General features: G+C 32.3%; 1 protein-coding gene across 1 annotated transcript in view; it reads left to right on the plus strand.

Annotated features, from left to right (window-relative positions):
- The window catches only part of LOC111064079 (ankyrin-3), a 63,854-nt gene that overhangs the window by 22,115 nt on the left and 28,784 nt on the right, over positions 1-12,955 (plus strand). Inside the window, exons 10-14 of the mRNA XM_039420489.1 lie at positions 1,497-1,643; positions 5,332-5,481; positions 6,665-6,805; positions 7,640-7,795; positions 8,991-9,089. Coding sequence (XP_039276423.1) covers positions 1,497-1,643; positions 5,332-5,481; positions 6,665-6,805; positions 7,640-7,795; positions 8,991-9,089 — 693 coding nt within the window. The remainder of the gene's footprint in view (positions 1-1,496; positions 1,644-5,331; positions 5,482-6,664; positions 6,806-7,639; positions 7,796-8,990; positions 9,090-12,955) is intronic.

The following is a 12,955-nucleotide window of genomic DNA, read 5'->3' on the forward strand; positions in this document are numbered from 1 at the left end:
CCTATTTGTAGTTGATTTATTGCAATCTCATACACTTGGAAAAGTGTTGAATAAATCAAAATTCTTCCAATGGAATCCAAGTTAGGCTATTTAAATTACATTTTATTTTATAATATCTCCTCTAATCACCTTGGTAGAATCACAGCTCACTAGAAATTATTGATGATTTAAACCAGCGACTTTTTCAAATGATTTAAAGTATAGGCTGGTTCAGCCCATGAAGACCTTCTAGTAGGCTATGGTGGAATCTGCGTCATATTGATATGAATAAAATTGCTTACTCTTTATTGGATTCTCCAATCTTCACCTCATATTTTCTGATAACATGAGTTTAATAAGTTCTAATATAGGGTTTAGAGTTCAATATAGGGACTGGAATATTTATGATTTGTAAACTATATAAATGTTCCCACTTGCATACGAATTGGTTTTAATTCAGCAAGTAGTATGTTTGTTTTACCAGGGTAATATAAAGATTTTATTCAATTCAATATTCTCAGTAATTTATGAATTTGTATTATTTTTCTGTTCTGGACTTATTATACATAATTTGACGTGTAATATTTTTTTGACAGAATAAAACTGATTTTATTTGATCTGTTTTTACCGGTTTCTCAAGGATATGTTTCGAACATTTAATTCACATAATTAATCAATATCGGGGGACCGAGCTTCGCTCTGGAGTACAAAATCATAAAAAATTCATTACGAAAGAATAAATTATAATATATTTATAGTTCATACATAAGGGTTCTATCTAATCACAGTGGATTGAGATTAATTCCTAGAGGAATGCAAAAATTTCTCTCACAAAGACCCGGTTGCACAAAAGCCGGCTAAATTTTAATCCTGATTAATTCACGTGTACCAAATCAGAGAAGACCATTTCAAAAAGATGGCTTCTCTGATTGGTTCTACTGAATTAATCAGGATTAAAATTTAACCGTATTTTGTGCAACCGGCACTAACTACCTGATTATCAGCTGTTCTTCTAAGGATGAATAATAATTATCCTTTTAATGTCCTTCAGCGACTTTTCCCAGGGATGAGACCTAGTGCAATCGAATTTTTATATTATAAACCTACTATGTTCTGAATTTCGTGAGAATCGTTAGAGCCGTTTTTGATATCCGGTGACATACAAACACAAATATAAACAAACATATAAACAGAAATCGCTCGTTTAATAGTATAGGATCTTTACCGGTATCCTACCATATTGGTTGCCCTGCCATATAATTCACAATTTGACGAAAAGGGTTTTCATTTCCAGTCAACTTACTCAGAGTATGTACAAATGTACATACATTTACAAATGAAAAAATCAGAGTACAAATGAAAAAAATCAAAGTACCCTTTTTCAAAATTCTCATTCTATTTCTCAATAATTACGAGTGGCTCTTACCAAGAATAAAGTGAATATCAGCTAATCATTTTCCATGAATGATAAGGATAATTCAATAGGGTGACGCTGAAGTGTTTCGTTTTGTGTACAGGAACAACAAACTCCCCTCCATATTGCCGCCCGACTCGGCAATTTCGACATTGTGACACTGTTGCTACAGCATGGAGCCGCCGTGGACTCCACCACCAAGGACCTGTACACTGCCCTCCACATCGCCACCAAGGAGGGGCAAGACGAGGTAAAGTACCTGGTCGGCAGACGCATAATGGACCATGTTGACTACCTCTACCTTGTGCATCGATTCTGGGCCAAATGTTCACGAAATGAGGAGTTATTCATTTGATGAGGGTTCAAATTAGAAGGAAATTCTATTTTATTTATTCGAAAAGTGAAGTTGAACGAATTCATTTGTTGGACATTGGACACTTTGGTTAAGAAAATCTTATCTTTATTTTTGGGTGTTCAAGTTAGAAGGAAATTCTATCATTACTTATTTTAACTATACATTATTTTGTTTATTCAAAAAGCGAAGTTGAACGAATTCATGTGATGGACACTAGTTATCTTATCCCATATTCTTGTTTTTTTTTCAGTAACTTTACTGCAATTCTTTTGTATATAGTTTATTGTCAATATTTGACTTCTTTAACGGATTGTGAAAGGACTAAACAGCTTTAATAATTCCTTCATTTTTCCCATAGTTCTTCATTATCAGAATTTTGTAATGCTATTTTTTCTCTGTTGAAAAACTCTGATTGTTTCTGATTCTTGTTTTTTCTCATTACCTGACTAACAGTCGATATTTCCTTTATTAATACTTCCTTTATTAAATACTGGTTAGAAACAACCAGTATTGATTACCTTGAATTAGTTGCTCGTAGCTAATTGGTACGGTTCTTATCTAGGATTTGAACTGATGGTATGAATTCTGGTGCAACCCAGCTCTAGTGACACTTTCACTATCGTGATTACATGTGTTCAGGATTATATGAAGCCTAGTAATAAAAAAATTGTCCAACTTGGATATTAACAGTTTTAAAATGAAAAAAAAAGTTTTTTTTTTGCTCATTTTTTGTTGTTTATTCTTCAGAAAAATAGAAATAGGAATTAGTTTTGTTTTAAATAGAATAGTTTCTACTGTTTCCGCTCCTTATTAAATTTGACAATTAGCCAAATGAGAGAAATTTACTATTCCGGCGATAAATTATTACTAATATTTTACTCCTTTAGAAAAAATGAGCTGAATTGAAGTTTATGTTACTGCTTTGATAACCAAACTGCATACTCTAATCTGCGTTAGCAATTCAGATTTACTTTTGTCTGATAGAATAAAAAGATATATGGTTTTCTCACTTCGATGTTGGTTGATTGTTTGCTCATTGGTTATCAATTGTTAGATTTTCTGCTACAAATTGGCATTTTGCCATTATTTATATTTTTGAAAGCTATACAAACTATATAATATCTTCAAAAATATCGGGAAATTAATGAAATCTTGAACATTTGAAAATATATCTTTTGTGGTAAACTGTCACATAAGTTGAATTTCATCTCATTAATAGATTTGTGTAAACTGAACTTTCAATTGAATGAATGATTTGTCTATTCATAGTTATGCGGCTTCAAAAACTGAACTTTCGTGGTACATCCTGCATCCTGCTCTAAATTACTTTAATTTTTGCGCACTATTTACCAGTCACTGTACCTCATTTATCGGCCACTATTGCTTTAAATTTTAAACTCGAAGTAATCACCGGTTTTTCTAGTAACTCTTCATAACTGCTCATGATAAAAAATTGCTTTAAATTCTAAACTTGAAGTAATTACAAAAAGAAAAACTTGAAGGTTTTCTCTAGTACGGTTTCAGTAACGGCTTATAATTTAGAATTGGAAAAGTCATTCAGGAATGTTGTCAGCTAGTCTCTGGAGAAACGGGAGAACAGAAGAAGAAAATGAGAGCAGAGAGATGAATATTTAGAGGTAAGGGACTTTGCTGGCAAACACATTCCTGTGTGACTGAATGCGCTTTCAGTTTATGGTTTGAATGCAAATCGATTTTTTTGAGAAAATTCACATTCCCGGATTGCATAACCAATAACTACAGAAAAGGCTGGATTTGATGTTTGAAAATAGTTATTCCATAGAAAACAATCAACCATCATTGTTGTTTTTTTTGCCTGGCCTGGAGTTGAGATTTAATACTTTTGAGTTTGTCTTAACATATTTGATTGAAAGCCTGTTGTGCTTCTCCCCTGAAAATTAATTCACATTTTTCAAAACATATTTGAGTAAAATCCCTTTGTGCCTTTCCTATAAAATTGATTCACATTCTTCAAGTACTTAATGATGGAAGAAAAACTATCAGTTGAAATTTTCTGAAAATATAGCCCACAGTGAAATACTGATAATTTTGGAAAGGACTCTCTGATCTAATTCTTCTATGTGCAATGTTTTGTTATTATCTTCACCCAATTCATCAGAAATCAAACTAGAGAAGCATGTTTAAATACTCACACTCACTTCATTTTGATAATATGAATTTAAACTGGAAAACATATTTAAAAAGTGAACTTACTTTAAAATGTGTATAGAGCTTCCTTCCAAAACCTGCTTCGACAGGTATCTAAAATAACTAAATGTCTCTGTTAAGGCTGTGCAAAGGCTAAAAATGAACTTTCTACTGGTAATATTTTCCAAAGTTTTTTTATTTGTATATCATCAAGCTATCAAAATGAAAAAGTTTTCACAAGAAAACATTTTTTTCCGATCATTAATTTTTGAGATATGAACGCCTAAAGCATAAATTTTTGGGACAGAACATTTCAAGTTCAGTAAAAGATAAATCCATGAGATTTGGAAGATAGATTCTTCATGGTATTGTTGATCTAATAAAACAAAATTTTTCTGAAAATATAAATTTTTGAGAAAGTTATTCAATTTACTAAAAATTACCAAAAATAACATTTAGTGGAGTTATTTTTGGTAAATTGAATAACTTTCTCAAAATTTGATATTTTCAGAAAATTTTTGTTTATTAGATCAACAATACCATGAAGAATCTATCTTCCAAATCTCATGGATTTATCTCTTACCGAACTTGAAATGTTCTGTCCCAAAAATTTAAACTTTAGGCGCTCATATCTCAAAAAGTAATATCGGAAAAAAATGTTTTCTTGAGAGAACTTTTTCATTTTGATAGCTTGATGATATATAAATCGAAAAACTTTGGAAAATATCACCAGTAGAAAGTTCATTTTTAGCCTTTGCACAGCCTTAAACCTTTTGTCGCCTTCCAACATGTAAAGCTGTTGATTGGTGTTTCTTGACTCATGCCTTACGATTACTAGATTATTAATGTTTTGTGGTGATTGAAAACTCATCTAGTTTTAAATCTCAATTTTACTGTTATCTTATCAAAAATACCGTACCTGTAATCCTGTAATACTGACAATTTTTACACACTCATCCATCAATGGAAGCGCTTACATATCAATATATTGCCAGAAGTTATCTTTTTCCGTTAAGGCTACTCTTGAAGTTATTGAAATTATGTAAAATGAGCTCAATTGTATTTTTTTAATGAAGGAGCTTAACATAGAAATTATTCACATTATTTAATTGTCTTGGTTTTTGTAATCTTCAGACATGATGTGAATTTGCATTTGATTATTTTTACCAATAGACCTTTAGATCTGATAACTTTGTAACCCCTCAAACATAAGCAACCTCCCAAATCTTCCAATTTACCTTTAAAACTCGATTAAACAGAACCTTTTAGGTTATCTTTCATACACTAGACAAATTGAAACTCGCAGTTTTGAGGCACTTCCATTTATTGTGTTTGAATAATTTTAGTAGCCCAACAGAGAAAAGTGAGTATTCACAATGGATATCAAATAATGCAACAACTGCTCTCTATGTTCCAGGTTGCATCTGTCCTTATCGAGCATGCAGCCTCTCTCACCGCCACCACTAAGAAAGGCTTCACTCCACTTCATCTGGCTGCCAAATATGGAAACATCAAAGTTGCCAGGCTGCTCCTGCAGCGAGATGCACCGGTTGACGCACAGGGAAAGGTAAATATTATATAATATTGATAAACAATGAAGAATATTGATAAACAATTAAGCATAATAATCTCAAGGATAGTTGCAAACAATTCAACATTTTTCATATCTTGAGGCTAAGGATCATTGCGCACATGTTTTAAGGGAAATTAATAACTACTAACTATGGGGAATAACTAATATGACGGTTCCACAAGATAAACTGTTGATAACCTGTTGTTGTGTTTTCAAACTATTAATAAATTTAATATAGCTTCAATAAATGAAGGGTAATGGACATTGAAAATAGCTTCCAAGTGGAATGAATGTGAGGAATTTTTCAGTTGACTAAAGAAGCGTAAGAGACCTTACACATAATGTGAAATATGGCTTGATATTCAGTCGCGACTACAGTATAAATACAGTCATGTGTACCATTGCAGCTACAGGGCTTGAAAAGCTCAAAGAATGTGTCTCATTCATATCCATTTTCATTCTATGAATATTTTATACTGATTGGAGGTTTTAAAGCATTATAAATTTTTTTCTGTAAATGACTATGAATATTCAGGGTTACTTTTCAATGATGAAATAAAAAATAAATATAGTACCCTTCAATGGTATAGAACCACTTTTAATTAAACAATAACTTCTTATAAATATTAAAAACTGTTGAAAGATGAAACAGACAATGGTCTAATGACCGAAATAATAATAATAATAATAAACTTTATTGCCAAAAACAATGCATACAAAATAATAGTCAATCATCTAGAGCATAAACTAATAATAATAAATAATACAATTATGAATATTATATACATTCAATTCTCTTGACAATAAATACTCTCATGCTTCCCTGTACGCATGGAGGAGTTTCTGCAGACCCTAAATGCAGTGCATTTTAATTTTTCAATAGTTTTAATACTTTCAACATAATTTTCAATTTAGAAGTTATAAGATATTGCCAGCAATAAGTTGCAAAGAAAGAAATTATTAGTTTGTCAGATATTTAGTCCTGAGGCTCACCAGCAATATTCGGTCAGGCCAAGTTTACAGCGTTGCTGCAGTTCATAGTTTTTCTGGGCTGTATATGAAAAATATCACTATGTTACTTATGATTAATTGTTAGATTATTGTTTTTTTTTTAAATTATAAGTAGTTGAAATATTCGAACGCAGTATTGAATGATAACTGAACTGATAACTTGCAGAACGGTGTGACTCCACTACATGTGGCCTCTCACTATGACCACCAGAATGTGGCTCTGCTGCTGCTGGAGAAGGGAGCATCGCCGCATGCCACCGCCAAGAACGGACACACGCCTCTCCACATTGCTGCCAAAAAGAATCAAGTCAGTTTCATTCAAAAAATTCTAAACAAATTTATCGGCCTTAAAATTAACCATTCATTGATCACATCCTATCAGCCATAGAATTAACCTTAGACTGACTTTTCACCCCTTTTCATCAACCCTATTAACATTTTTAGACCTCATAATACCCCATATTCCTTTTTAAATTACTATACTTCCATTCAAATATAATGAGGAACTTCTCCCTATATTTATTGTATTTTATTACTTTTAGGCACCTGCTGTAAAATCTATTCAGTTTTAGCGGGACCAATTTTGTAATGTACTTTATTGATTAAAATGATTGATTGATTGATTAATTGATGCAATCAGATTTTGGTTGAATTAATCATATTTGGAGAGTGAGCTTCAGCGAGTAAGTGAACAAAATTGTTTATTACATAAATAAATGGAAACTATTGTTTATAAGCTATTCCACTAACAAGAACTAAACAGAATATAACTCATAGAAGAATTGTAACTCAAAAAGAAACCTCAGTTGAATCTAAAACTATATAAATTGTATTTCATTTGACTACACGTTGCCAAAAATGTTTTTGGATTGAAGAATGAATGTATGAAATATTCAATCATATTTTTCATAAACGATGCCATGCCTCAAGAGACTATTAAATTTCTTGAAAATTGAGTGATAGTTTAATAATTTAATTCTATATTTAAATTATCTGTCAAGAACTTGGAAATTCAGTGATTTAATGATATATGATTTTGATGTTATAATCAAAGTATTTTTCAGACGAATATTAACATGGAAAACATTTTAAACCGCTTATGGAATTGTTCTTAATAGATTAATTGAATGGAATATTTCAGATGGACATTGCTACAACACTTCTTGAGTATGGAGCGAAGTCGAATTCAGAATCGAAAGCTGGATTCACACCATTGCATCTGTCGTCCCAAGAAGGCCATACTGACATGTCATCTCTACTCATCGATCACTCTGCTGACACCAATAAAGAAGCTAAGGTTGGTTAATCATTACTTGAAAATACCAGAGACCTGTTTTATAAACGTAAAATTGCGTTTTAGCTATTCTCACATTTAAAAAGTAAATTGTGATTTCGATAATCCAAAATGCTGTTTGTGAATTTCCTCATTTTGAAGGTGTTCATTCCAGATATTAGCAGTTTTGAACACTGTATCATGTAACTTACCTTTTCGAATTTATACTCATTCGAAAGCTTATGAAATGGAGAAATGGAGAAGTTTTTGAAATATTGAAACCACTATAATCTCCCGGAGAAAAACCGAGAAAAAACTGTTTGAAATTTCACTTTGAATTTGAAGAATAGCTTTTTTTCAAGTTTAAGCCCTAATAAAAAACTACAAAATAAACAAAATTAAATTGCATTAATCTTTTTTGAAATGTTTTTTTTTCTTTCCAACAATACCCTTGAAATTCGATCACTAGTTTTCGAGTTATTGAGTATTTAATGACCGGAAGTAGGCATATTCTGAAAATATGGAAAAATCGATATATCTCGAAAACTAAGGTCGATAGGAAAAAAGTTTTCTGAACATTTTTTGTCAGAAATGTCAAGTAGAATCTATGGTCAACGGCTGTTACAACCTTGGCGGGACACCCTGCATAGTCAATTGCAATATGATATCTTGAAGAGCATGAAAACGGTAGATGACTCCTATGATTATATTTTTCTACTCTTGTATGTATTCTTGTTAAGCTCTACCTAAATCAGGAATATTCTCTTATTGATGTATTCTCTGGAAATGAACCGAATTTTGCTTGAAGCCTGATGTTTGTGTTATTTTCAAGAATGTTCTGACATTCTTTATCACGCCTTATTGTGCTTTTATAGTACGCGTCCCGTAGCTTCGCCTCCGTAACTTTGAAATGGCATTCAGGCAAGGTATGGTTCGCGGGGTAATATTCCTACATTTAGAAAAGCATACTGCAGAGTACCTTGATCCCTAGATGGAGGAAGCTCCCGACAGAGTTGAGGTCGATGTTTTTGAACAGGTAATATTATAGTCTAGTGGCCTTCGCCGTTAGGCAAAGCTACAGGACCCGGACTATACTTTACTTAATACTTTAGAGCTACCACTATCAATTTGAGCTATTTGTGCTGAATTATTTATAAATAAGTCTTACCTTGAAGGGATTTCAAGGGATTATATTCTTAATGAAATGTGCTTTTTGCAGAACGGCCTGACTCCACTGCATCTGTGCGCCCAGGAAGACAGGGTTGATGTTGCTGCAGTCCTAGTCGAGAATGGAGCCAAAGTCGACTCCACAACAAAGGTTGTACAAAACTTTAATTTTTCCATTTTCTAAATTCAAATTCAAATCAAATCAAAATTATTCACTCGAAGTTCATACAAAATATTGACGAATCAAATTTATTCACTGGAAATTCATACAAAATACGAATCAAATTTATTCACACGAAATTCATACAAAATATTCACGAATCAAATTTATCCACTCAAAATTCATACAAAATATTCACAAAAATATAAAACGACAAGTTAAAACAGAACAAGATTCCATTCACAAAAAGTACAGTAAGCTACTGAACTTTGTTCTCGAATAGGAGTCAGATACATTTTTTACAATGAAATATGTAGACTGTATTATAACAAGATATTTGAACATATTTGAAATATTGATAGTTTTGCAAATTATTTTATTAGGATTGAATGAGTAATCATAAGAACTATTTTATTGAACAGTAGTAGAATAATTAATTATCTTCTTCTCTTCTCTATATCTATAAAAGGCTAAGCCCCGACAGACTGAAATCACACCACAGTCCAAACTACTGAGCCTACAAACTTGAAATTTTGCACAATTGTTCATGATAGCCTCAAAACATCCACTAAGAAAGGATTTTCAGAAATTTTCCCCCCTGAGGGAGCTGGGGCCCCCCAAAAATGTTGCACTTTTTAACCGCTCATTGCACAGAAAAGTCATGAGGAACTTTTTTGTTCAACTACGAAAAAAAATTAGATCTATGCAGAAAAATTCCGACCTGGAGCAGAAAGGGGTCCGGGGGAGGGCATTTTTTGAAAATTTTCTTGTAAAATCACACTACATCTCAAACTAATTGGCCTACAGACTTAAAACTCTGCACAAATATTCTTCAAACATGCTAGACGCGCACTAAGAACGGATTTTGAGATATTTTGCCTCTAAGGGTTTCAAAGGATGAAAAAGGATCCTATTTAGTAAGGTTATGAACATGTTAAGGTGAATGCCATATGGAACTGAGATAATTGACACAAGATATTCTAACATTATGTTGTAAACATTGGAAAGCTTAAAATAATTTTATCAATCAGCTGATCGAATTTAATTTTCTGTGGATCGAAAGCGCGAGCTTGCCACGTGTTTGTTCCATTGTTGTATGCTTGGCCAGTTCGGTTTGCGCCTTCTATCAGCTGTATGTGGAGTCTCATACATTCTGATTAGAACAGAGCACAGAGATTTACTTTGGTTAGGAGTTTGTTGATAATTCTTTTTTCAAATTCAAATTTTATTGCAAACAAAAATCACATTGAAAAATTTCTTAATAGACAACAAGATAACAAAACGAGATGTCAAACATAAACCTACATTTATTTGTAGCACGGCCAGAAAAAAAACTTGGGTACTAGCCCTGAGTTCATTCAATATAACTCAATATTTTTGTGTTAATATTTTGTGAACAAAAAGTACGAGTTGATGAGAGATGTGAGTAATTTCTTATATTTGATCTAAATGGTTATTCATATTGTAGTAGTCGGGGTCACTTCAATTAAAAGTTTTTATTTTGTAGCTAATAAATTTCATATGTATTGATTGTCCATAATGTATCCAGTGTCCATAATGGAAGTGATTGAACTACTCAAAATTAATGGCTTACTGGTCCTCCATAGAATTCATAGTATTCCTGGTGATTGAGCCTGTCTTTTTTCAGTGTTGACTATTAATAATAAAGCTTTATTTACAACTAGCTTACCTGGCGAACCTCGTACCGCCAAAAAGTCAATGTATTTCATGTCACACTTTACTCTATTTGGTGAATCATGAAATTTATCTGACAATCAATATTTTCATTTACATCTGAATACGTACTTCCTATTTGCTTAGTCATGCAGCATTCATTATTCCCAAAACATATTCTTCTCAATCAATTGGTAGTAATATCTTACAATAAAGTGTTGAATTAAAAAGAAAATAGATAGGATAAGTCAGTGTTTCAAAGATTAATTCAATGTTTTCATAGTTGTTGATTGCCAATAGATGGTCAAGGAAATATGCTATGTACGATGAATCACCAGTAATTACATAATTATTCTTTCCATCTTCCATTTTAGGATGAATATAAGCTAAGCTAAATTTTAAAAAAATGAAAATTATTCTGCCATTAATGAATGCAATATGAACAACTCTCTTCCATGAGGTGAATAAGTTTTTTCCAACATTCTCCGGTTACTCAATGATAGGGGAGTGATAATTATTTGTATAGGTCTTCTAATGAACCATTATCTACAGCTGGTACTAATCAACTACACTTCAACTCCAAACTACCGTTGTAATACCAGTAGCCTACACAATTTATCATAGTGTGACGTGTTTATTACAGCTGGTAACTTAAGATGCTAAATCATATTATCTCTATATGATCTTGAATCATGATCATCTTTCCGTTCTTCGGTAGCCGCTAGGCCGACAATTTCGAAAACATAGGTCTGTATAATGGATTTATAAATAATCATTATTAGCCACCCTATTAACATTTCTGGTCAGAAACCATCCCCAATATTGACACAACATATTCCCAAAGTTACATGCCGTTATGTTAATTTTCGGAAGCTGGGCCCCCTTTATCAATCAACCAGGAAGACTTCCGTGTCGTGTGTATCCTGTTTATCTTTATATTATATATATATATATATATATATATATATATATATATATATATATATATATATAGAATATAGAAGGCTCATTCAATCATTCGGCTCAAACAAAATCCTCTCTAAATGGAGGTAGAATGATAAGGTTGACAAGTTTCAGTTCTGTTGTTTTAACATTTTTTTTCAAATCACTTTCAAAAAGTTCATGTAGTACCTACTATTGAGTTTGAGACACTTCTGGCGCTATCATAGTTTCACCACTATTCTGTTCCACACTCCTATCTCTTGCAGTCGTTAACCATATCTATAATAAAATAAAGAGTTGGCTTATACACGTACGGGATAGGAAAATTATGTTTGACGCATCATCACGTCTCATGTGCTGGACTAATTAACTTGAAATTTTGCATATAGGCTAGATTCTTAATTAACCAAGGATGGTTATAGGCCTATTTTCAATTCTTCAAAACTTCATTACGTCAAGTTTTCAGATTATCAAGTTTGAAAATAGATCCTTGCGAAGCACGGGTTCCTGCTAGTGGAATCTATAAATCATTTGTAATAAATTATAATTTCAATAAATAATTCTTTTAAAATAGGCAATACAAAACGGTGCTCTTATCTAAGCCTCAGCTGTTGATAAGTGAGCCTTATAAAATACCATGCAAATCAGAAATGAAATACGTTTGAGATATCGATATGCGGTTTTCGCCATTCATTTTTTCTTGAAATTCCTTATCGAATTAATGTATCGCATGACCACCTTCCTATTTAAAAGAATAAAGTTGCATTCAAAATGGCGGATCCAAGATGGCGGACCAGATTTTTAAAGACATAGTAAAGTAGTATTTTCAATTTGAGTAGGATCCTCAGTCACACCCACCTTGGAATAACATTGTTTTATGAGATATGAGCCGTTCTCATACTTTTTTCTCTACTTTCTGCTTTGAATAGTATTGATTAATAATGTCAATATCTTCAAAACGGTTTGAGATATCGATATGCGGGTCTCGCCATTCATTTTTTCTTGAAATTCCGTATCGGAATCATGTATCGCATGACCACCTTCCTATTTGAAAAAATAAAGTTGCATCCAAAATGGCGGTTCAAAGATGGTGGACCAGACTTTTAAAGTCATAATAAAGTCGATTTTTCAATTTGAGTAGGATCCCCAATCATACCCACCGTCAAATTACCTTTGTGTATGAGATATTAAGCCGTTCTTGGACTTTTCACCCACCATGTATATTATAATGCAAAAGGGAA

Source organism: Nilaparvata lugens, chromosome 2 (genome assembly GCF_014356525.2).
Source record: "Nilaparvata lugens isolate BPH chromosome 2, ASM1435652v1, whole genome shotgun sequence".
Taxonomy (NCBI): domain Eukaryota; kingdom Metazoa; phylum Arthropoda; class Insecta; order Hemiptera; family Delphacidae; genus Nilaparvata; species Nilaparvata lugens.